Raw genomic sequence first — 27081 nt, 5'->3', positions numbered from 1 at the left:
TTTGCAAAGAAAAAAATATGACTATTGTGTAAAAATAAAGAAAAAAACAACCTAAATGTATTAGATAATGTGCAGCAATATTTGTTGAGGCAATAAGTACATTAAAAATCATTTCAGGTAATTAAGTAAAATAAAAGTGCCCATTTATTTTACAATATATGTTTTTCAGGTTGATTTATTCATATATGGACTGCTGTTTAATTTTCAGTAGTGGCAATCACAAAGCCTCAAAGCCTCGAAACAACTGAATATGTTCACAGTTATTATATATGTGCTTATTGGACCTAAACGCGAGGAGCATCCGACCGCAACTTGTGTTCATTATTTCACGTATAGCTAAAAGGCTGTGAGGGAACTCACCGTGCAAAGCGTCTCAAACTCTTTGTCGGAGACGAAACCTCCATCCAGACCAAACAGGAATATGGAGGCATAGGAGAGCAGGCCTCCTAGGATGATCAGGTTGTTCATGTAGGGACTGGACATCTTGATTAGCCTGGAGGAGAATTGAATAAACTTGAAGGGGGACTTATAATCACATCGAAACACTTAATATGATATCCTTCAATGGGCAGGTAATAATAACATACAGTACCTCACAGTTAAAGGTTAATTAACATTCTTTCATTTTACTACTGCTCATTCTCTGCTGATCTCTTTTCGCTCGTGTGTATGCTTCACTACTTCAGGCTCACCTGTGGTTGCGGTTCTTTATGTTGAAGAACAAGAAGGCCCCAGCCATCAGCATGCCCAGTATGGTGATAGTGGAAAGGATACTGTAGAGGGGAACGTTGATGTGGCGCCGCTGCAGACGGACAAATGTACGATCCTTGGGAGGCTCCACACCTAAGAGGAAGAGGAGGTGTATTGCATAAAATATTTAGTCTAAGACAGTCTCACAAAAAAGAGTCAGACTCAAGCATAATGTGACATTGTCATTATATCATCTGTATCCAAGACTGACTATTTGTGGGCGCTTCTGCTTTCTCCAGCGAGGACACTGTCTTCACTTTTATGATTTAGGATCAGCCTCCTTTGGATCTTTCTCTTTTCAACCACAAAATAGTGACACCGCAGGAGACATCCAGTTATTTGAGACCCATTTCCTGCTCCTCAGTTTCCACTAGTTGAGTGCATGTATCTCTGTGCACCACAGTCAAGTTATTGTGGTTAGATCCTGCACTGTCTTATCTTTGGCTCTATTTTTCCTCCTGCCACTGTACCAATCGATCGCAATGGCATCATCTTACACATCTCCACTTAGGAGATAGGAGTGTGGTCGGGGATGTGGAAATAAGCATTTTAGATGGGAGCTGTCCTAGAGTTTCTGTATGTGGGGCAAAGCTGAGAAGATGCAGGGAGAGTGGGAGGGTGGAATAGGGGAGAATAGCCAGGGAGATCAAACAAATTAGAAAGTATGTCAACATAAGCAAACATGGGAAGGGGTGAAAAATGGACTGGTGAATAATTTAATTGAAAGAGGACAGGCTAGAGTGTTAAAGGAAAGTCCCTACACAGAGTGGTGGTGGTGTCTGAGTATATCTGAGTGTGTATGTGTGCAGGATGGACTTTGGGTTTAAGTGAGCAAATGAACAAGAGAAGAGAGTGCTGAGGTGGTAAGTGACGGGCCTTTAACTTATATATAAACACATAAGATGCACCAGGGCACCTTTTCCTTCTTCAGTGAGTTTTACATCTCTCAGTCAACACACACACACACACACACACACACACACACACACAAATAAATGCACTACTGTACAGATATCTTGGCCCTTATTTATCAACCTGCTAAAAGTCAAATTTCAGCAAGTAAAATCCCTCAATGTTATTCTTACTCAAAATGTAGTATATATGGGATGAAATGTTCGTCCCACTTTGCTGTAAGTAGGTGTAAGTTGCTTGATAAATGTGACTTATTCTTCACCCTCAAAGAAGAACTTTTTAATTCTAAGTTTGCTCCTCATACTTGTAACTCTTAAAAATGTGATAAATACAGCACTGCTCCTCATACCTTGGAACCTGATGGAGTTGTTGATGAGGTCCAGCACGTCTGCAATTGCGTTGTACTCTCCCACCTTCACCTCTTGGCCTTCTGTTAAAAAAAAAAAAAAACACATATACAGTATAACGTATAAGACATCCAATGAGATCTTGCATGGAATACTGACTTAAAGAGGCTTGTGGGGTTTTTAAAATGTACCACCAGTAACTGTTCTTTGGAGAAAATGTAACAGCAGCTACTTTGAGCAAACAAGAAAATCTAATTCAAACAGTAATTGGACACAGTGAAGAATAGTACAGCTTTGAGCCATACAGTCTGGCAAAGTGCTACAGTCTTACAGAGTGCTTTAAATCATGGGGGGATCGTCCAAAATCTATCAGTAAATATCCACTATATAGCATTCCCTGTCTTTTAGGGAGTTAGGTAAGTTTATACTTTAAGATTTTGCAGTTTAATATGGCCAAGATATGGTTTTCCTATTTTACAGTCTCAATCATGCAAAGACGTAAATAAGGCTGAACTGAAGCAAGGGCACACTTCAAATGAGCACTATGGGAAGAATATCTAACTGATGTAGGATAAAACAATAAATAAAGCAACTGTAGCTTGGTATTTATAGAGAAATATACCTTGGTTTAAGTATTTCCAAGATACAGTCAAGAGATTATAAACTGCTGTACATCCCAGCCAGTAAACACCACAGTCTCTGAGGAGTCCAGCTCAAACACAGCTATTTAAGGATTTAGTGCTTTCTCTTTTAGAAACAACGATGGGTCCCTAAGGTGTAATATTGGAGGAAGCATGACCTTGTCAGATACACCTGGGCCTTCACTCTTCTTCACTCATAAAGATTACTTAGAGCGTACACCAGGGAGGAGAGAAGGAGGGAATGGGAAGAGAGGACAGATTATTCTGATTCTTTTTTTTTTGTAAGCACTACAAAACAACCTGCAATTTCTTCTGGTGTGTGTGCACAAATCTCTCACTGCTTCTCCCTGTTATCGCTCTTATAGGCCCATTGAACTCCTCTGCAGCATTGTCCTTCATGAGGAAAATGACAGATAACATCGGCTATTGCATCACAGGACACAACGTTCCCCCTCTCCTCTCAGTGAATCACCTCATTTGATCTCCAATTCTGCCATCAAAGCATCTGTTAACGCTGAAAATGTTAGGCAGACTGCAGCATGTCTGACAATTCCAGCACAGTAAATTATATGTGCATACACAATCAGGATTTTTATTTCTCAAACTTCCTGGTGCTGAACGAGGATCAATGATGGTGTTTTCCTTGACCACCTCCTTTGTCAGGATCTAAACAGCAGAAGGGATTGTATATCAGCACTACTTCTTTGAGATGCTAAAATACTACCAGAGCACTCTGTCCCCACAGGGAATATTGATGGCTTCAGCAGGCTGATAAAACTCAACCTGTAGCTCAGCCCATGCAATGACATTTTATTCCTTTTTGTTTGATCAGTCACTTTAAACTACTGCAAATTCAGTGGTGATTTCAATAAATGGCCATTATACGAGTTTTAAATAAGATTACTGACATTGCATAGACATAAAAACACTTAAACCAACTGATCTTTCTAACAAGTATTGTTTGAGTAGTCTTCAGTTCCTCTGTGCCACAGACCTCTAAATCTATTTTAAAAACAAACAAAAAAAACAAAAACATAAATAAGCCACAGTATTACAGTATTGCACAGGGGGGTATGTTCTTTCATTACCATGAACTTGGGCACTGTAGTTTATTTTAGTCAATCATACATCATGTCGTAAATACTCTGCTGGGCACAAAAGACGTGACTGAAAATAGCCCCTAATGAATACATTATTTGTTCTTGTCAATAAACATTTGCAAAAAAAAAAAACCCAACTCTTTCAGAAGTCTCCTAAAAAAAGAGACTTTACTATGTATTTGTGATTACAAAGATCTACTTTTCAGTTGGAACCAATGGGCATGGGGATGAGGCCACAGACAGTTGAAAATCTTGAGAAAATGAATAACACAGTGTGATTTGGCCATTTCATGGGATGTGTTGACATTAAAATAAAAGTTTCTTTGTGCCCTTGTCCTTTAAACTTAGAATAATAAAAACAACAACACTCCTGAAAAGATGACTAATATTAGGATGGATGTCAATAAGCAGTATTTGTTAGCCACTGTGTACTACATGTCTGTTGTATCCGTTTCGGTAACAATAATGTTCCTCTTTACTGAGGCAGTTGCAGTGATGCTTTATAGATAATAATTGTCAAAACTGTTCAACTTAACACACTAAAAAACACAAGTACAATGTACCTACAGCTCAGGCACAGATGACTTGACCTATTTGGAGCAGAGTCTCATGATGGTTTCATAACTCAAATATCACAAATATCAAAGTGGTGATTACTGGACCTCATTTACAGTAATGCTCAACATAAAGCAGATTGCTTTTTACCAACATAACTTGGCTCATCTTCACAGCTGTGTGTGTGTGATTAAATTAATTTAAAGAGTTTCTCTCCATGAGGTTAGTGTGTCTTTGATCAAGTTCATTTTTATTTTGTTTCATGTCAAATCTGTGAAATTTCAACACTGGAAAAGAAAGAAAGGATTGCTGCTTCAATGAAAAACATTGGTGATACAATTCAATGATATTCGTGTGAGCTATTTAAGTTGAAAGGATTGTGAGAGGACTATTGCCTGGAGGTAACAGCAGCAAGGGTGTTGCTAGTTCAGATTCCTGCAGAGGATGATAGAAAACCAGAAAATTAATTCTTACCTGAGGGGTGTTGTAGATAGTAAATCCTATCATATCTCTGAAGATCCAAAACATCTTAACCTTTTACTCACATATCACATCCTCACCTTATTGATATATATATTATTGAACCTCTCTTCTGCTTTAGGACAAAGGCCATGTTTCCTTATCTACCATGCCTGGTAGTGTGTTGATTTAAAATCTGTACTCAGAGGGACTGTGATCAAGACCTCTGGTAGCGAGCTATCTCTTACCCCCATGAGGAGACAGTGGGAATAAGAGCCACTGAGGCCCCTTACTTAGAACGCCTGACAGGTTAAAATGGAGGATCAGAGGCTGAGGAGAGATGATAGGGTCATGTTGAGGATTGCTGCCTTTTGAAATATTCAAGCTGGGACTGTCCCTCCTCTCCTCTAAACCCAGCTCAGGCTCTTGGTGTCAAAAGGGTGACAAATACACTATCCATGACAAGTGAGAAAGAAGTAATAGAGTGAAGGTTAAGGAGGGATGGAGGATATATAATAAGGTTAGGAGATGATAGTGAAAGATAGCTGTGACATAGGGGAGGATTTGGTTGAGGAAAGTGAGTGGGGGACTCAGAGGCCAGTGAGCTCAAGGAGAAGAGAAAGAGAGATAGACAAAAACAAATGTGGGAAAGTGTTTATCACAAATAACAGAAATGTGTAGTCATGTTTCAGGCACTCATGAAATGATCTGATCACCCTCTAATCAATCATTCAAATGTTTTGTGACAGCATCCTGTCGCTGTTTCATTCTTGCAGGTAAATTACAGGTATAGACAGGAGTGTTATCAGACCTGATGTCATGCATGGGTGTTGGCTGGACTCAAGCTATTGCCTCTGCCTCTGCTTTTCTCTGGCTCCGTCCTGAACCCACATGCAAATTATGAGGAAGTATTCGATTTGAAGTGTGTTCACAATGTAAAAGTGACAAAATGTAGTCTATTGAAAGTCAAAAAACCCACTAAAAAACTGCTTGATTTTTAAGTGTACTGTTGATATAGATTATTGTCTCACAGTACAATGCACAGAGGAAACAGGAGTTACTCACAGCTGCAAAAAATGTGAATAAATGTTGAATGGTGTGACCGACTTGATAGAGCATCTTCGGAAAACTCAAAAATAAACCCTTTCTTTCATTTGAAATCTGATTGACAGCAGCACTCAAATCACAGTTTGATTGACGTCCGTCAGCAGGCATTTTCTAGTATTAATTGTTAAATTATAGCATACATTGATTGCTTTTCTACTTACTAAAATAGAATACTATGACAATTACTGTATTATATACAGTTGTAGATACTTTATACAACAACTATGTAGTATGAATTTGAGACACAATATTATTTATTGTGTTCAGTGTAATTGGTTAAAAAAAATTCAATTTAGAGCTGACACAGTTTCACTGAAAATTAATCAACTAATATGATAATTAATTAATGTTTTTAATTCTCAGTCTTCAATAGTGGGCATTTTTCTCTATTTTCTGATGTTTATAGACTTAATGATTAATCAATAAACCTATAAAACAATCCACAGTTTATTCAATTTAGAAAATAATTAATTGTGTTAATTGTGTGGTCAGTCATGTGTGGTCTCCCACTTTATCAAACACACCAGTATGTTTATGAACTCTCTCTCTCTCTCTCTCTCTCTCTCTCTCTCTCTCTCTCTCTCTCTCTCTCTCTCTCTCTCTCTCTCTCTCTCTCTCTCTCTCTCTCTCTCTCTCTCTCTCTCTCTCTCTCTCTCTCTCTCTCTCTCATGCATCTCAGATAGAATACACACATAAACACACACCCACACACAGAGTATGATGTAAGCAGCGAGAGGGATCGAGCCCCTCTGCAATGGGAAAGATAAGATGGTTAGGCAGAGAGGACTTCAACAGCACCATGCAGTGTGCTACATACAGCCAGGGGAGCCTCGGAGCTGGGAATCCCCTGCATAGAGATGCAATCTCTGGGTTATTCCCCCACACAGCAGACCCTGCTGGCCATAAACAACCTCCGGATGATGCTATATGGAAAGAGTGCTGAGGCCCCGTTTTCATGTACAAATCTTCATGGTGCACATATGCATCCTATCACCACAGAAGAGACAAATCACAGTGTCTTGCAATTCAGAGATTTATGTTCACCTACAAACACGCAGACACACAGAGAGAACTTCACACAGAAAGTCCTGTGGAGGCTTCCCTCACCAGAAAAATTGCAAACTGTCTAAAACAATTAATGTTTCTGTTTTAAGACAATCTCTTACCAACACCTTTTCTTTTTAAGTAATAGACCTTAGATAAATGTGTGCAGAAAAGAGTCTGACCTGAAAACTGAAATCCTTCATCCTTTCCCTCCTGAGCAAGCTTTGCCTAAACCCTGCTGGTAAGAATTCATTTTAGGTACCTGCACATGAACTGCGGCAGCCTTCTGGTTTGAGGAAAAAAGTAAATGGCTTTCCAAAAGTCTGTGCAAAATTTTCCAAACAATTTAAGGTTTTATTGACAGGAGATATGCAATGGTTCAAAAATACTATCTCAACTTCTCCAATGCTGGTCCAGTGGACTCGGATCAGTACGGATGGCTGAGTAAGTTCCGCACAAAAAAGATACATCCATATGCTGAAACAAAGGTCTTGCTGTGATACAACAGTTTCCATTCAAAGTAGGCAGGTTAATCTGAGGAGTAGAAATAATAAGTTACTGTAATAAGTAAAGTATGTATTCACACATACCTTGAAACTGGTTGAATTTTATTGTGCCCATCCTCTCTCCATTCCGAAACATGACTTGACCCTAAAAAGAAGGAAAAACAAAACATGTATCATTAACATAACATAAAATATTGGAACACTTTTTACATATTATACAGTATATATTTCAAGTCATAAAACATAGTATTTTGCTGAGGAAGATGCAGCATCAACAATGAGGGGAACTTTAAAAAAGGAGCTTAGACTGACTAAATTTATGCACAGTGCTGTCCTGATGCTGGCGCACTGGCAGGCAAAGGGCAGTCTCGACTCCTGCACACTGCATCTCATCTGATTAGAAGTGGCCAAAATTGATCTGTTTATGGAGGTAAACAGATTTATCTTTCGGCCAATTCATTTGCTAATATCCTTGGAACAACATCAGGTCAGCGAGGCTGCCTGATATAACAGCGCTTGCTCACTTAGCATTGGAACAAATCTGGGACCAGACGGCATTTAAAAGGCAATTTTTTAAAGTGTGTCTCGAATTTTGCTACAGAAAAGTATGCACCGGTAAATGGATGAAGCATAGATTTTATTTCACAGAATTCATTTCTCACCAAAAAGGTATGTCAAACAACCACCTTGAAATGAGAAAAAAACTAAAAAACTAAAAAACAAAGGGAAGTCTAACCTCCACAGGCACAAGATATACTATTTCAAGCCAGGGAGACCTGGAAAATGCAGACAAGGTAGAGAAAAGCAGTTCAACTTTACAGCAATATTGTAAAACATATTCAAATCAATTTGGCCTCTGTCTCTTAATCTCTGGCATGTACTCTCATTCTTTCTCTCTCTCGTTCTATTTTCTCCATCCCTCTGTCTCTTTTCTCTCTCTCTCTCCTTCATCTACCAAGACTGTTCAATTAATTCAGCCCACCATCTGCTTACAGGGCTTCTTAATTACACATTTAACTGGGTTTACATATTATTGGCTGACTAACAAAACAGGTGAGAGCCAGCATGACAGAGAGAGCATGAGACTGAGACGTAGAGAAAGAGAGGGGGGAGAGAGACAGGGAGAAGAGAGAGAGAGAGAGAGAGAGAGAGAGAGAGAGAGAGAGAGAGAGAGAGAGAGAGAGAGAGAGAGAGAGAGAGAGAGAGAGAGAGAGAGAGAGAGCGCGCAAGATAGCTAGATAAAATAGCTAGATAGATGGATAAGGCTATTCAGTGAAAGAGAGAGAGAGAGAGCATTTGCATTGGCTGATTAAAAGACAGCTGAGGGGGGAATATGGAGAAGGAAGCTGGAGAGCCAATTTTGCCTCAAAAAGATGGCAAGCTTTGAAGTAGCAGAGCAGGATCCCACCCCTCTGTTTGAATCCCTGTCTTTGTGTGGCATCTTTGATGTTTGTCTGAGTGTGTGTGCATGTGTGTGGTTGTGAGTGTGCATGTGTGTCTATGTGTATGCACTTAATATGTTGTCACATTATGTTGATGTACATGCGCATGTCCCTGATGATGTTCTGTATGTGTGTGAGCAGATCGAGCCGCTCCTGTCACAGAGAGTCTCCGATGCTGCATCTACCTCGGCGATGTGTGATGGATCAATGTTACCAATTTCACTCGGCAGTGTCACTCTGACTTGTTAACACTAACAAGTTCCTTTTGTCACATGCTGCTCTATCCTACAATATGCTTTGCAATTACACCTGAGGTGTAAGTAGGACAATGCAGTGCACCTCAGTTCAGCTCATTGGGTATTATATTCAGATAACTGCCATGTGTAAACAGGGTCAGACAATGTGGGATGAAAATAGGGGAACTTGAACCCATAATGACTGTGAGTATATGTATCCAGGTTTCTAGAGTAGCTGCACCACCATGCTCTTGTTGTGCATTAGCATCGCCACCATAATTGCCCTTTACATCAGCAAAAGTGGAGCAATCACAAACCTTATTGAAATGGTGTGTAGCTACTTTAACAACCCCTAATTTATTCTCTGAAGTTTATATGCTGTTTGTAGAAAATGCAAAGTATGTCAAACAAATGCAGAGGCACTGACTAGGACATTCTTAATTGAAAATAAATGTCTGCACTACAAAGATTAAATTAACCTCCTTTGGCTAAAATTCAGAGAAGTCACTGTAAAGCCTCTTTCCATAAGGTATTATGCTCCTCTGCAGGTTTAGGCAACCTCACCTGGGTGGTTTGACCCAGACAGGTGTTCATATTCAAAGGACGTTCAGACTGGTGTCACAATGGTGGCTGATGTAGCGATTACTGTGTCCAAGCGTGTGCGTGTGTGAGTGTGTGTCTGAATGTGTGTTTTTCTGAGGTGAGCCAGTGGAGGTGGCCATGTATCACTTGACTGTGAAGGTAAGAATACTGTCATTGAGGGGACTGCTGGGGTCAAATGAGATGTCAATCAGGGGGCTGCAGGTGTGACATCCTCTGGGTTTTCAGGGTTTGAGTGGGGAACACAGTTGATGTATACACACACATTAAAGGAGAAAAACAGAGACACATATCCCTCCCTCTCTGTTTCACATCAGCGTCTGTTTGAGATGACTGTCAAGCCTCAGGCTGACCTTCTCACCACTACCCACAGAGACACTGATTCCAACATGATGACCACTGACCACAGATTTAAAAAAAAATGAAAAAAATACAGGAAAACAAACCTATACCCACACACTTGTCATCCCCTAATCTCAACCTGCTGCATCTCTTTCCATCTAGCTCTCCCTAGTGAATTCCAGTGTACATCATCTTGTGGTTCTAGCAGCTATCTGCACTCTCTGTGCCCTGGAAGTCTCTTCCAGCTAATGTCAGCTGTCTTCTCTGTGGCTATGACAGCAGCCAGATCAATACTGCGGAGCCCTCGATGATCACTCTCCTGCTGCTGCAGCTGCCTCCGCCACTGATTCAGCACAGAACCGACATGGTTTGGCATCATGGGACATGGGTGTGTGTGTGTGTGTGTGTGTGTGTGTGTGTGTGTGTGTGTGTGTGTGTGTGTGTGTGTGTGTGTGTGTGTGTGTGTGTGTGTGTGTGTGTGTGTGTGTGTGTACACAGCAAACACACAGTGTAAAAATCGTGACATCAGGAAAGACACGGGGCTCAAGTCGGAGTGATCCCATAAGATCAATCACGCATGCACATAAAAAATTTTAACCAAGGGTAAACAGACAGAATTTGACATTTGTCGCTGGTGCCTGTGCATGGATTCATTTGATTGGGAACCGGGTAGAAGTTATTGCAATTCACAAGCAAACCAAGTGAGTTCTGTAACAGCAGCTTTTGAAATCTAAATTTGAAAATAGCATAAAAGATGTATGCCGTGTGAAAAGGGAAATTGCCTTCCGATGTCTTTGTTCGTGGTGTGTGGGTGGATGTTTCCATGTGCAAGTATGTGCTACATACAGGGAACATTTTTGATCTCATTTCATGTAATCCCTTAAAAGAACAGTTATATTAGTCTGTGGATCTCGACTCTCTTACAACAAAAAAAATGCATTTAATTATTCTGCAGTGCTGCTTTCTTCAAACAACATAATTGTTTATTTGTTCATAACACACACAATATTCTTCCACACTGTTTTATTCCTCTGAGTGTTTTAGTTGTATATCATCAACAATGTATGTACAATGTATGTAACTGATTTTTTTTAAAGTCATCAGCAAGGTAAAAGCTAACATTATGTAGAACGAAACAATCATAATGAAATGTTAAACTGCCTATTTTCTAAAAATATCTCTAAAAATCAAGTGGCTGCATAATCATTACTTTATTATTTACTGTATGTCATTACTTCATCATTGCCTGATAGAAGGCTTAGTGCTCAGAAAGAAAATGCTGCAGTATTCACGGAATATAAAGTATGACAGCTTCCAGACATGAAAACTAACTAAATATATTCACTCAAGCACTGTACTTAGGGTTAATGTTAAGTAATGTACAAATACCTCAATTATATATTTTGATTTTATGAACATTCGTCATTTTAAACCACTCTGAACAGTCTGAAGGGTGATTTAAGTACATTTTGCATTAGGCATTAAATTTAGTTAAAAATGTGCAGAATTTTCAATGTAATGTATTAGTATTTTTGTACTGTGGTGAAAGAAGTAATTCATCCAACATTGGTGGCTACATATTGTATGTAGGATCAATATGAGTCAATAGAATGAGACTGCTAGCCTATTCAAACAACCTAACAGGACTTCATGTGCTTGTGTGTGCTTGGAGTATAAAGTGAAAGAAATGTTACATGGTCATCAACATTGCTGCACCGCTTCGTTTCCTAGAATCTAAGAGGAGAGGTTTAATGTCACCCTGCTCCTGACAGGCAGCTCTGAGTGGGTCTGTGCTGAGAGGTTCAATGTCACCCTGTTCCTGATCAGCGGCCCTGAGTTGGTCTGCGCTAAGGGAGGTAAGAGCAGAGGGGTGAGGATCGACGACCCGAAGGATTGTTGTTGCGCTACAACACACACACACAGCCCCAGGGACGTTATCGCCCCAAAGGGCCTCACGATAATACAAGTCTGTGCTGGTTTTCTCCAAGGATATTTACTCTGCCTCCCTTTCTCTCTTCTTCTTTTGACATTTATACCGCATTAGCATCTGTATCTACATATTATTGTCTCCATCCATTTCTCTCATGCCCCACCTTGACTTTTAGTGAATGTTCATGTTCAGTTGAGTATTTATTCAGCACTGCACTGAAATAATTTTCCAGTCCAGTCCAGCCAATCTTTTTCTTTTTTATCTTCACTTGCATTTTTCAGATCATTTATTTGTAAACAAATTCATGAAGGTGATATAATGTTCTGCTGTACTGTAATGCAATACATGCCTAGGCTGGGAGCAGTGTGGCATCCTCTAATAATGGAGTGGCCTTTACAGGGGAACAGGTGATATCCTCTAACAGCTATAGGGGAAGTGAGAGTGTGAGCATGAACACACATGCACACACGCACGCAGGCAGGCACGCACACACACACACACACACACACGCGCGCGCGTGCGCACACACACACACACACACACACACACACACATACACACACACAGCATGTAGCTAGCATAGCCACCAGGATCAATCTTGAACGCAATGCAGTGAGTCGGCAGCACCAAATGACATCACTTTAGGCTTCATGTAGAGACAAGAATAGCTAAGTAACCTTCTCTGCAAACAATTTCCAGCATCACAGAGCAGTAATTAATGCCTCTGTGTGTTGGTCTGACATTTGCCTACTCCATGCAAACATATTACATATATAATACTGTATATATAGTGTTATATACATAAACACTTGGAGCTAGACATTTTAATTAACCCACAAAGAGGCTTCTTCTTCATCAGCAACAACATGTCTGATGGTATTCTGGTCATGTTGCTTTACATGTTGTGGTGGTATATGAGTTTTTCTTACTCCATGTGTCTCATCACCAATACCTTTTGCCTGCTTGTACATGGACTGTGTGCGAGTGTCTGGAAAGTACCTTTGTGCTCCAAAATCAGACCGGTGTCTCCATTTACAGTATGAAAGGGAGTAAAGTCCTAATGTTTATATAGTTTCTTTTTTAAAACATTTTAATCTGTTCCATGACTTACAGTGACACCAAAGAAGTTGGTCTCGTTCATGACGTCTAGCACCATCTTTCCCACTTCGCGGTCATCCACTGTGAAGTTGTGATAGGTGTTTTGCCGCTGTTTGATCCGGAGCAGTTCCATCACTCGAGTCAGGGTTTTAGCAATGACCCAGATCCCATCATAGGCAAAGCCATGAAACTTGCTGGACTCCACACCTTTCTGCCGCAGCTCTTGGCTGTACTCCCTCTCATACTCCTTAGGGGTCTGAAATAGAGAGGAGGCAAGAAACTGCTTTTTAAGTATGCTGTTCTTCTATCTATCTACAGCATTCATTTCTGATTACTTCAAATAAACTCTTATTGGTGTAATCTGATCCAAGGAGAATGGATTATTTTGTGCACAATTTGAGATACAAAGTTACTGGAAATAAGGCTGTTTTGGAATAAATGCTCCTGTTCTGGGTATGGGTAGTTTAATGTGAAAACAAACCCTGTGATTGATTTTGGTTGAGATGTCTGGTTTAAGAACATGCATTTAGGAAGCCTTTTTGGGAACAAAGTTCTCTGATGTCACCACAGACTCTTGTGAGTAACAGTAACAGGAAAACTTACAACAGATGCTCTCAAATATAGCCAAGGAAATTTTACAGGAATTTTACAATCATACACAAAATGAAAACAATTTACTTCAGAAAAGGCTGAAAAAAAAGATTCCACTTGCAGTTCACCTCAAGCTGTTATTGTGTACATCATCAATTCTAACAATAGTGAATGTATATTTTTCTGGCACTCACCCTGCCGGAGATGCCCTTGATTTGCCGAGCACTGAGCGGCTCAAAGTCCACACTGATGTATCCCTCCATGGCCGTGAGTAGCTTCTTGGTGGTGCAGTTGGTGCTGTTGGCCTGCTCCCACCAGTTGCCCTGGTACCAGCCGGGGATTATCCACTGGTATTTACTGCCAAACATGTTCAGGTTATACGCCTACAGGGGCAGAAGAAGCTGAGGTTGAAGCAGACAGTATGTAAAAAGAGGGATGTGTAGTATGATATATGGAGAGTACTATAACTTCAGGCATTACTCTTTCCTAATGTGAACTGCTGTCTATGGAAAATAAGAGCTTGGAGTCTATCCACCAAGCTTGAAAAATACTAAATTATAAACTGAGCCCAAAAGGTAAAACACAACCCAATACATCTAAAGCCCAAATTACGTGACCTGAAACAGCTATGTGAGGAATTTAACCACAGTTTGTTATTACATATTTACAACATTCCCATAAACCAGCTCACATCATGTTCTAGTCATGTGTTCAAAGCAGCACTGCACCAGTTGTTTTTCAAACTGAAGTATTTTTCAACAAGATACTGACAGAGTTCAGTGATAATTCGTGTAGCCTGAGGACTTACGCAGCAGAAGACTTTGGAGGCCAGGTTTTCATCAAACTGGCCAATGATGATTCTCACATCATTGTCCTGAAAGAACAAAGGATAAAACTTTGTTAATGTTTTATTTGAAAAAAGAAACAAAAACTCTCAAGAAAAAAACACAAATGTTGTACACACAATAATACAGTTAGGTAAGTTAAGGTAAATTAAGGTACTGTGCAGTATGAAATGTGTATGATGTGAACCTGCATGATTATATAACAGTAGTCTAGCATTCATTACATTGTGCACGCTTTTGATATTGTGACTCCCTGGCAATACATACTAAGTGCTTCTATCAATTCTTCACACTAATTTTGGATCGTTGTTTGTGATGCCTCCACCACATCACATTTTATTAAAAAATGAACAGCCATGTCACACGTACTGTATTTTCATCTCTATGTCTATCTCATCATCAGTTACAAAGTATATGCAATCTGAGTGGTGAACCAGTGGCAGGCAGGGTAAGGCAATATTACGTCCAAAATGTCGACATTAGCATCTCGGCTAGAATTCCCTTCCTTCCCAAACAGGCTGGAGAGCACAAATTTACATGGGGATTCAGAGCACATGGCCTGGTGATTGACTCTGTAAATAATTCAGATTGTCTGGGTGGAGGGCTCTGGGCCCAACAGTCTGTCATTTAGTGTGAACACACATATGTATAGTACAAACACACACACACACACACACACACACACACACACACACACACACACACACACGCCACAAAATTGCCCCAATCTAATACAATAATACTGACACAGGTTTGATGAATCTACATCTGGTCAACAAGGCTGGAGGTGATGTGTGATGCATGAAGAAAAGTCTGTCATAAAGGCCTTACATGGCCTGGCAGAGTCCTGAGTACCAAATCTAGAAGGCCAGCTTTGACTGAGTGACAACATTAATAATGTTATTGCACCTCACTGAATTAAATGACCTACTGTATTATTTTAGTATCTGTCAACAGCAGTCATAATGTAATGAGATTCTTATGCTTTTGGAAAACATACTTAATTATAAATGTATTTTTATGGGAATGTCGTATACTTTAAGTGCTACATCCTGTTTTCATCTGGTTTCATATTCTATCGATTAGATACAAACACTATACATTACAGAGAGCCATACATTTAAACCTTTCTATGTTATTGCTGACTTCAAGCAGGGCCCTTCTGAAACATTACACACAAAATGTAATACTCACTTTGGTTGAACAAGATAAATGGCAGATTTGATCAAATAGCAACACAGTCATTGTGACAAACACCAATTGTGACAAACACACCAGCTGTAATTTCACTGAAACGCTGTCCTGCTTTTATTCTGGATGATGAGAAACCATTACAAATACAGTTCATGAAGTCCTTGTCCCCCAGGCAGTTTCTACCATATGTCATGTATTCACAGATCAGAGGGGACCAATCACTGTCATCTTAATTCAAATTCCTTAAGGCAATTCCACACAGAACTACCCACCAGCCAATAATTGTAGTTATATCTTTCTATATTTCTATATATTGGATAGATAATAATGATATAGTAGATAAATTACATTTGGATTAGATGGTAAGATAGCTACACATAGCTAACCAGATGTTTAAATGCTAATGTACTATCTGCTTTCAGCCTCACCATCTATACAGGATCCAGCATTGCATATGGGACAGACACATGCACACTCACATTGCAGAGAATGACAGCTTTCGGAAAGCTGAGTAACTCAAGAAAAAAAATAAAAGACTTCTTTGGTGGTTTCTCATCAGAGCCAAAGAGCATGCTGGGACATTTAGTCTTTTGTAAGAAGTCCTTAGTGTTGTTCTGGCACTGTCACAATGTGTGTGTGTGTGTGTGTGTGTGTGTGTGTGTGTGTGTGTGTGTGTGTGTGTGTGTGTGTGTGTGTGTGTGTGTGTGTGTGTGTGTGTGTGTGTGTGTGTGTGTGTGTGTGTGTATAGATGTGCAAGAAAGGGAAGGTAACAACTCAGAACTTTTCTGGGGTGCACTCTTGCGTTCGTTTGAGTGTGTGTGTGTGTGTGTGTGTGTGTGTGTGTGTGTGTGTGTGTGTGTGTGTGTGTGTGTGTGTGTGTGTGTGTGTGTGTGTGTGTGTGTGTGTGTAAGTTTGTCAAACCTCTGCTCAATAATACTACTCTTCCCTGAAGGAAAGGTACTTGACCCAAATGACTATGGCCAAGAACCATGGCCTCAGTATAAATTATGGCCTGTCTGGCAACTACAAGAAGAGACTGAGTAGTTGTAGGCAAGGGCACGAGTGTGTTGTGTTTGAGCATTACAAACAGACTGGGGCACTATAGGGCCCCAAATTACCCACACTGCTCGAGCTTCTATATAACTATAACAATAATTGTTCTAAAAGAAAATATTAAATAGGAAATATTAAAGGCGGAATGACTGATTTATCCATGACAGGCTTGTTTTGCAACTTTATGAAAGTGATTTATATGTGATAATGGTTTGAGTAATATTGTAACTCATAACCCCAATCAGGCACTGTTAAGGGGCACACACACACACACACAAACACATACAACTAATGATGGCTTTTACGAGCTTTATGGGAGATGTGATTTGTAGATAGATGGGCAATGTGATGCTTCGACCCACTGAACCCACTAAATGCCCTCAACCCCCCGTCTGTTTGTGATGATTACTGTGCAGCGAGACCACTATGTGCAGATGTTATCAAGTGCATACACTCGCAGGACAAATCAGTGTGCATGTTTGACTACTAATTGATCGTAGGATAGCATTAAATATTATACACACTGTTATGACCACAGGGCCGGCATTACTACCTGAATTGAAATTAACAGGCCGCTCCCTGAAAATAAAAGTCCCTCAAATAATGTAAACATTATGTTACGATTCCTGAGCTTGTCACTAAATTCACATTAATGGAGAACAAACTCAACACGATGTGAAAAGTAATTGAACTCTCAGAACTATAATTTTGCTTGGATCGGTCCTTAAAGCTAGATGTGAGGAGGTCTGTGTGTTTAGTGTCGCAGTGAGAGACTCTTGCTGCAATTTTGTGCTATTTGGGGATTTGCAGCAGCAGAGGTGCTTTATCAGTTTGAAAAGGGAGCCAGGAAAACACTGCTGACTCCAGAAAAACACAAGCCTTTCTGATGATGTTATCAATAAAAAGACCATCTGAAATGGAAAACCCTATAATTACATCATCAGTGCAAATCATTTGTTTTGAGCCGATGCTCTAAAGCAGTAGAGTGAGTCCTCAAGGCCATGGGCCTCAAACAAGAAGCACTCATGTTATTTAAGAGAATTTGTAGCTTTCACCAAATTTCTCATACTTTGAATCTTCTCTGAGGTATGGATGAAATTCACAAGTGGTCCAGACATATTATAGAAGTCAAGAACAGACAGCCTGATTTCTCCAGAGCTGCTGAAGTGTCTTTATGCAGGTATCTTTGTCCAGTATTATCTTCTAATGCACCTGACAGTGTAACATCACGTACTGTGCTCGAGTATGCCGTCTAATATTTCTCTGACTGTCACATCCCTTGACCGCCTCTCATATTAGTCATGGATTGCTTTGCTTTGGATTGATGTTTTTTAGCATCTAACCTCATGTCAAACCATTCCCTCTTTATTTCAGTCACAGTACAGCACTGCACTAATGACACATCGTTGGCAGCTGTATTAATAATTGTTTTGGTGCCTCTAATCCCATTACTTGCACTGCTAAGTTTTCGTCTGATGATTGACAACAGTAGGACTGTAATTCTTCTCATTCTTTGGCAAGATTTATGTGAATGAAACTTGCCCACAAACGGAAAGGAATAGGTCGCCTTATGTGGCAATTTTAGAGGTATTGATTTTGCTAATAATGAAATCTCTCAATCTTCTCATGAACAGGTGACATTCATCAGCCCAAAACAAATTTGTGTAGTTAAGAAAATTATTGTAAATCTGACTTGCAACACTAGAATGAGTAAATCTCATGTCCACCTCAATGTTCTTGCATATGGCCCAGTGTCTGTGGTACAATGGTAGCATGCAAAGCACTGTACATTAAAGAAACAATTAAGTATTGTTTACAACCTTGGTTGGACTGTTAAAGAAATGGCAAATATACAGTTACCTTTGTATGTGATAAACATTAGCATATTGTACTCATCATGGTCATCTTAGAGGTTATGGGTATGAGTGCTTCACATTCACAGATTCTAAAACTTAAACCACCACAAATACATCCACAAGCTTTGGCTCACTGCTTTTTAGCAATTATGCGGTAGCTAAAAGGAGAAAAGTTAGTTTACAAATTACCACTCCTACGTAATATCTTGAAGGCAAAAGTTCTGAATCAATAAAAAGTAAAGTGCTTGGAAAACAAAAAACGTGCTTTTCACCTCATGTGGCCATCAAGCTCCCCTAATTGGACTTCAGTAAAAAAAAAAAAAAAGATGCTCTAATCTAAAGCATTTCTGCTGATATAGTGATGGTCAAATTGAAGAAAACTCAAGTAAATTGTTACATAGATTAGAAGGTAAGTGAGTGTGGGTGGGTGTGGAAGTGTGTGTTTGTTTTGTGGTGTTGTTTTGTCAGCCTGCCAGTAATATACAGAGAACTCAGCAGTGAGAACCAGAGATGAAGAAGAAAAAGCAGAAAATGACAGATAAATGTAGAAGGCTGCTTCGACGCCCGCAGCAGCGCTGCCTGTCTGCATTTCGAATATTCCAGCTGGAATATCACAGATGTGAGAGCTCTATTTGTGGCTCACACAGTGACGCCACAGCCCCCTTACCCCGCCCCACACCCCCCACTCGCACTCTGCACATACAGAAACACTCACACAACTGTGTACCAAAAAGAGCCTTTACAACAAAATCTGTGTCACCCTCTACCTCATCATATTACGTAGCTGTTGTGAAGACAGCAAACCGCTGTTGCAAGATGAGCGGAAAACAGACCATTAGGGTGTCAGAGGCCCCCCCGCCCACCCCATCCAAACCTTCTGAAAAGCTTTCGAGGCGACACCGTGATTTGCATATTTAGAGATGATCAAGGAAGGGTGGTGTCAGCTTAAAATGTCATTAAAATGCCTCAACATGCAGAGTTACACATATATTTTAGGAGAGACAGCTTAGTTTCCTTCTCCTTTATCCCTCTGTCTCGTCATCTCTCTGTTGCGATTCTTTCAACTTGCTCCATCTTGCATACGTCATATCTTCCAGACACATCTCAGAACACTTTTATCCCCCATATCCATGTCTGTCTCCCTGCCTTGCACCCTCATACATTTCATTTCCAATCAAATCAAACTAACCATATGTACATATAATATAAGCAAATTACATTATTCCCATTGAAACTGACATCTTGTACGTTACTAGTCAAGCTCACCAGCCACCAAAAATCCTGTTTCACCTACCCTGACCATGTTTCCTTCTGTTCACTATATATATATATATATATATATATATATATATATATATATATATATATATATAACAACTAAGATATACATACAACTGTTAAATGAGGCCAAATGCATCTCTGATTTGTTCTGGGATTAGCTTAGAGAATTTAACTATTACATATGGCTGCATAAACATTGAAATTTCATGATGTATTATTTTATCCAAGCAAAATCTGATCAACCATCCATGTTAAAACTGGAGGAGAGAGGAGGGGGGAATAAGAATAGTTTTTGTATGTGTATGTATACGTCCTTAAAATTAGAGGTAATTTTGATGACTTTTGATGAAGCTGCCCTGTTCTGCCCAGGAGACAGTTCTTAGATAAATTATTAATTGTACAGGATTTACTTTACATAGCATTAACTCATACGCAAAACAGATTTAACAACTGTTGTAAATTTAACATTAAAAACCATGATCTTATAGCAGTTTGATCAGTCACGACTGGTGACAATTTCAATATGACACAGTGAACGTTTAAGCACAATTTGCATACTCACATAGCAGTGTTTACTTTTTAAGTAATTTTCTGTTCTTTGTGTAGTTCTTCTAAAGATCATAGCTATATTCTAGTATTGCCTGAACCACTTACCTTGAGTTTCTTGACGTTAATACAGGGGTCGTTGGAAAAGCTTTCTGTATCTGCGATCTGAATGTCTGCTTTCTCAAGCTCACTAGTTAGGTCATTCCTCACCTGAGAGAGAGCACAAAAGGGAAGAGAAGTAGAGAGAAAGCAGATGAGCATGTGTGATAATTTACCATGTACTTTACCATGCACATTATTCAACCTTTTTATACTTTTCCACACCATCCTGTGAGAGATGGACTGTGACTACACAGTTATTCTGTCAGTCTGCACTAACTAAGGATCTTGTTCTTGTCACAACATAAGCAACTTGTATTGATTGGTTTGGATCACCCAAGCAGATTGAGATTTGGAAAGTATGAACTTCCATGGCTGTATGATACTGTATATGATAGATGGCTGTCCAACATCTTGTCCTACATCTTCATGCCAACATACAAGGAGTAACAAGAGCTGAATTGGTAATTCCATATTGGGAGGAAAAGGGGAAAAAAGAAGAAAAAATCATTTAAAAAACATCAATTCTATGAGGTCTTCAACTCCATCATACAGTATGCACACATCTCCTGTTACCAAGGAGCAGCAGAACATGAACAGGTAACTTGATTAAATACTAAATTCAAATATTGTTGAGAGAGCATTTCTACTTCCGTAACATAAATCCTGCTATCATCTTCCAAATGCAAAGAATATCATTACATTCAAACATAAACACATTTAAAGGGGAAAAAACAATCATATTGTGTTCCTGCACATCATGTAATGTTAGAGACGATACAAAGTTTGCTTCCAGTAGTTTTACATCATCATACATATTCATAATTTCAGTTTTTAGATCAAACATATGAATATATGATGCAATACTGTCCATGGCTGGCTGGCTGTCTTACCCTAAGTTGTAAATGAAAAAGTGACAAAGATAGGCAGCTTGACATTTCAGCATGACACACATGACACACATTGGCTACTGAAGACATCAAAACCATCATTCTGATTGGACTCACTCCGTCTAATGTTGGACTTGTAATGTTCACAATATTCATTGGCATTCATCACAGTGAAAGCACAACTTAACACTTTAAATGATTTCAACCTGTTATCCGAGACTTGGGGGAAAAAAGACATATGTGGAGTACTGTAAATGTATCTGCAGCAACTGTATGCTTTGATGTATTGATTCAGTGGTATGGTGGGTAATGGGATCAGAGATGTAGGAGAATGGAGCAGGTACCCCACCGTGATTGTGAGTTTGAGGTTGTTTATTATACCTATTTCCCCCATCACAAACACTCATACTGTGATTCAACCCTCTGGTTTCCATACTTTAAGCTACACGTTCAGATTTTACAGCAGACATTTCGACTTGTCAAAGCAAGGATAAGCACAGGTGTAACTAATAACATTAATGGTGGCTCGGTTACATTTGGATGTTCCACTAATACATGCCAGTGATCCAGCATGCACAGTACCAGGATATTGGCACATGAACACCTAAACTGAATGCAGCCACTATTAATGTTATCAGTTTCACCTGTGTTTGTAAAGTCAAAATGTCTGCCACAATATCCAGTGTTGTGAGGATCACAGCTGACCTCTCCTGCTCTCTCTCTCTGGCCTTTTTTTTTATGCCCTCTGGCCATGCCCTGCAGCAATCAGCCCCTACACCCCCATCCAAGGGCTTGGCATTAGGGGCCATGTTGAAAGATCAGAGAGTGTGCACACTCAAATGGGTATGCCAAGCTGTATTTGTGAAGACCCTTCACAGCTACTGTAACAAAGGAAGGGCCTGTGTGTTTGTGTGTTATATACATGGAAACACTGCGCACTATTCGACCCAAAATCTATACTTGGCTGGAGATATTCGTCTAAAAAGTTTGTTTCATCTACAGAAACCTCTCAAACCTCTCCTGCAGTGAATGCTTCCAGTGAGTTTCAGAAAAAGGAGGAAGGAGACACCAAGACTGGCAAAAAGCATATTTAGCCATACTTTGACAAAAATCATGACAGCAGAGAAATGGAATATGCTGAAGGGGTAATTTAAAGATTATTTATATTATATATTTTATACATTTTAATACTCGTGCCACAAAAAAGAGTAGTTTCAAACTGTCCAAAGTCTTTTTTTCTCACTACAAACTTCCATCCTCTAAGGCTACAGGTTGTGAGTTTCATACTCAAAAGATAGATATCTTCAGAGGAGGGATACTTCACAAACAGCTGCAGTTAATACACCTAAGGGATATAAAACCATGACTGCTACCACTACTACAAATACCATTATCACCTCTCATATTATTGCTACTGTGGCTAAAATGAGTCATTACAACTATTCCGTGTAATCAACTAGAAGATTGTTGCCATCTAAAAATCAATGAATCCAAACGACCTTAACTATATTTCCCTCATGTCTCTAAATGTCTGCTGTCATAATCGCCTCCTCCTCTGGTACCCTGGAGGGAGCTCTAAATCACTCTGTACATCACTCACTCCTGTACAAACATTCCCTCTGATATATTGCTCGCTGAGCTGAAACAACAGGGAGTGCTGGAGTGGATCAATACAACCAGGTTTTGCTCTTGAGGAACAATTGGCTTGGTGGTCTTGACAAAGTACAACGTCCTGTTGTGTTGAGCGTTGATCTAAAAGGAATGACTGCTGCCATGCTAAAAGGAAACTAGCCCAGTGTTGGACAAGGAGTGGTAGAGCAACAAGCACACAGGTAGATGGAATAACAAGCAAAAAGTCACATAGAGCAATACATATGGAGATACATAACTTATCCTTGCGCAGATGCACCTACTCACTAAAATATATATGCACACAGTCTGACACACAAAGAAAGTCTCCTGTAAGAACAAGGTTGTTGTCAAGGATGTTTACTGGCTAGGCCCTGAGCATGAAAGTGCATGAACACACATGAAAGTGCAAGGAACCTTTTGTTTTTGTAGACATTATTATTCTTCTATGCCACTGCATTTTTGAAGGGCTCAGGATGCATGAAAACTCATGAAAATTGGTGCACATCTCAGAACTGGTGAAAATTGCAAAGTTCTGTAATGATATGGTGGCCAGTGACATCCATATTGCCCTTTAATGCGTTGCAGGCCATAATCGTACGGAGCCCGTAAAGGATCATGGTAAAAAAAAAAAAAATTAAATTGTGGCCACAATATAGCTATAACGTGCGCACAAAATACTAATTCGTGGCCACAAGATACTAATTAGTGCGCACGTTATAGCCTACTTATTTCGTGGCCACGAAATAGGTATAACGTGCGCACAAAATACTAATTAATAATATTAATATCATTCCTGGGTGCTCGGTGCACTCTCAATGCCTCACGTATTTCTGGTGACAGCTGCACATTGTAGAGCTCTGAAACTTTATACTTGATGCAGCTGATTTAAACATTATGCTCAAGCTCTGACACTGTCCTATGAAATCACTTTAGTATTTGGCAAATCAAAGTGGAATGATTTTTATTGATCAGATATTATCTGTGGTAATAAAGGATTGCGCAATTTTCTAATCAGGGTTCTATTAGCTGTAATATAGCAGTGTAAACCGGACTTCAGCAAATCAGGACCAAGCATAAAACATCATCAAAGTGTTAACATAATGGTTTAAATGAATTATAGCACATTTCGTCAGACTGATCAATAATTTAGTGAACTTTTAATCTTCTGTGATTTTATTGAAGGACAAATGTCCAAAGAACACTACAGACACATTCAGTAGTTCAGTCAGAGCAACAACAACCTGCAAATCAATACAAACTAGATTCTGATCACTGATAGGCTATAGGTTCCCTTGGCAACGTGATACATACAGTGAGCGTTATTGTAACTGCACGGCTTCGTCCGGTGGCATCATTAAATGCTGCGGTTCATATAACCTATGTAATCCCTCAGCTGAGAGTCTGACACACATGATGCTACTTTCAAAGGAGATGATCAGGGACAAAGGCAGTTTTTAAGATGATTTCAAGCTGAAACTGTGAACAGAATTTGGTCCAGACGTAGGCTATTGCAGGTTCTAGAGAAGGTGCGCTCGATTTGCTTACCCAGCTGTCCAGGAATGATATTAATATTATGAATTAGTATTTCGTGCGCACGTTATACCTATTTCGTGGCCACAAATTAGTATTTCGTGGCCACGTATTAGTATTTTGTGCGCACGTTATAGCTATATTGTGGTCACAATTCAATAAAACGTGCACACGAGTTAATAAAACGTGTACACAAGTTAATAAAATGTGCACACGAGTTAATAACGTGCACACAAATTAATAAAACGTGCACACGAGTTAATAAAACGTTAGCACGAGTTAATTAAATGTGCTCACGTTTTATTAAATCGTGTGAACAAGTTAATAAAACGTGTGCTCGATTCCGTCAACATTAAAAAGATATTGCATGATCCTTTACGGGCTCCATATAATCGCGATAAAGTTGCTCCAATATTCATGATATTTGGTACATACATTGCTGTCATCATTGTGGACATACACTGATTAGTGGTTTTCTTAAGCAAACATTTAAGTTTGGTGAAACGTTTGGTGAAATCAAATCGTAGAAAAACAACAGTAGAACTGAGGGCTATGTTTAATACGAGCATGCACGGGCATATTCCAAGATGACAATGCCAGGATTCATCGGGCTCAAATTGTGAAAGAGTGGTTCAGGGAGCATGAGACATCATTTTCACACATGGATTGGCCACCACAGAGTCCAGACATTAACCCCATTGAGAATCTTTGGGATGTGCTGGAGAAGGCTTTGCGCAGTGGTCTGACTCTCCAATCATCAATACAAGATCTTGGTGAAAAATTAATGCAACACTGGCCATTTGTGCATTTTTCCTGTATTTTATGCAAACTTCTTCAAACTCCTGATAGATGATTAAACCAATTCATTTGAAATTTTATCAAGTATAACCTTCAGACTAATGTGACACTAAATTGTGAAGGAATAGTCAATACTTCAAACAATGATGTCACAGGTCAAGTGATAACACACCATTTTAGACACATTGCAGGTATGAAACTTTGAAAATCTTACAAAAGGATTAACAGGTCCACCTCAAATTTGATCAGTGAAATCTCAAGATCTTCATGATCTGAGTTTTTATGGAATGCTGTTGCTGTGGTGATGCAGAAAATGTGCGTGTTTCACCTTGACCAACTTGACTTTACATATTCCAATCTGCCTCAATTTTCACATGCTGAAGAAGAGTCCATGCCTGAAAACATCTACACCCCCATATGGAGTTATTGTCACAACGTCTCCTACTGACAGGAAGTCATCCTTATAGATGGTATATAATATCACCATGGATGACAGATTATGTTTGTGGGTGAAAGAGATCTTGTAGATTAGTGGAGAGAAGGGGGGGGGGAAACTGGTCTAGAAGTCCATCATAATATTTGCAAGGAAAAATTCACATCTTTTAACTTCATCATACGCTATGAAAGAAGAGCTCATTTCTTCAAAACTTTGTGTTTCTTCCACTGAGACAAAAAAGGACAAATGCATCTGCCTTCTGGTGGACTGTGTGTTGCACAGAGTGAGATGAAGGGGAGGGGGGACAGATGGATTGAGGGATGGTAGGAGGGGAAAAGTGAGTGGCTTTCCTGCGTAACAAAAACATCCACCTCCATTGTCTGGGGCAGCCTGGGAATCCCCAGCAGCAAATACAGAGGATAAATAATCCTACTGCACTTCACCATGCATGCGCGCACACTCACACATACACATAAACAAATAAAGTACACACCCACACATGATGGACAAAGCAACACTGTCAGATGCACTCAGTTAGATGTGTGTAATGCACCGGTGTTTAGAAAGGACATTAACACAATATTACTCTATTTATATGCAAAATGCCTTTGTCAGCAAACACACACACACACACACATACACACACACACACACACACACACACACACACACACACACACACACACACACACACACACACACACACACACACACACACACACACAAAAACATATACAACCAGAAACTAGATGAAGATGAATCAGCGAGGTGAGAAAGTTGAGGGATAACCTGTATATGACAGAATGGTGTATCATCTCACACCTACATAGCAGGCAGATGCTGTCTTCCATTTCACAGACTGTGGCCTGGAGTATGACACATTTAATACAACTACACACTGTATGGCTGTGTACTGTCACAAGGTTATATACTCTCTCAGAACTAGAACACAATTAGAAGCTAACACTTAAAGTTTATCAAAGCTTGGATTATATAGTTGCATTCTTTTTTAATTCTTAATTAATATTGAAGTTGGTATTAATTGATTTTTAAATGCACTGGGAGTACAGAAGTGTGCTCATGTAATTGTGACAAAATCCATTGTTCATGAAATTGTAAATTGGCTGCATTTATATGAGGTCTTTCTAGTTCTCTGACCACTCAAAGAGCTTTACACGACATGCCACATTCACTTATTCACACACACATTTAACACCAACGGCAGAGGCTGCAAGGTGCCCGTCCATCAGGGGGAGTTTCT

The 27081-nt window shown here is 39.6% G+C and overlaps 1 protein-coding gene across 1 annotated transcript in view; it reads right to left on the bottom strand.

Moving 5' to 3' along the window:
- gabbr2 (gamma-aminobutyric acid (GABA) B receptor, 2) overlaps positions 1 to 27081 on the bottom strand; it is a 185785-nt gene that overhangs the window by 58599 nt on the left and 100105 nt on the right. The window contains exons 4-11 of the mRNA XM_062436593.1: positions 20544 to 20645; positions 14469 to 14534; positions 13855 to 14043; positions 13083 to 13325; positions 7506 to 7566; positions 2012 to 2092; positions 693 to 843; positions 361 to 493 (exon numbers count right to left, since the gene is read on the bottom strand). Of these exons, the coding sequence (XP_062292577.1) occupies positions 361 to 493; positions 693 to 843; positions 2012 to 2092; positions 7506 to 7566; positions 13083 to 13325; positions 13855 to 14043; positions 14469 to 14534; positions 20544 to 20645 (1026 nt within the window). The remainder of the gene's footprint in view (positions 1 to 360; positions 494 to 692; positions 844 to 2011; positions 2093 to 7505; positions 7567 to 13082; positions 13326 to 13854; positions 14044 to 14468; positions 14535 to 20543; positions 20646 to 27081) is intronic.

Source organism: Scomber scombrus, chromosome 16 (genome assembly GCF_963691925.1).
Source record: "Scomber scombrus chromosome 16, fScoSco1.1, whole genome shotgun sequence".
In the NCBI taxonomy this organism is placed as follows: Eukaryota; Metazoa; Chordata; class Actinopteri; order Scombriformes; family Scombridae; genus Scomber; species Scomber scombrus.
The sequence above is the reverse complement of the archived record's forward strand: the minus strand, read 5'-3'. Positions and strand labels throughout refer to the sequence as shown.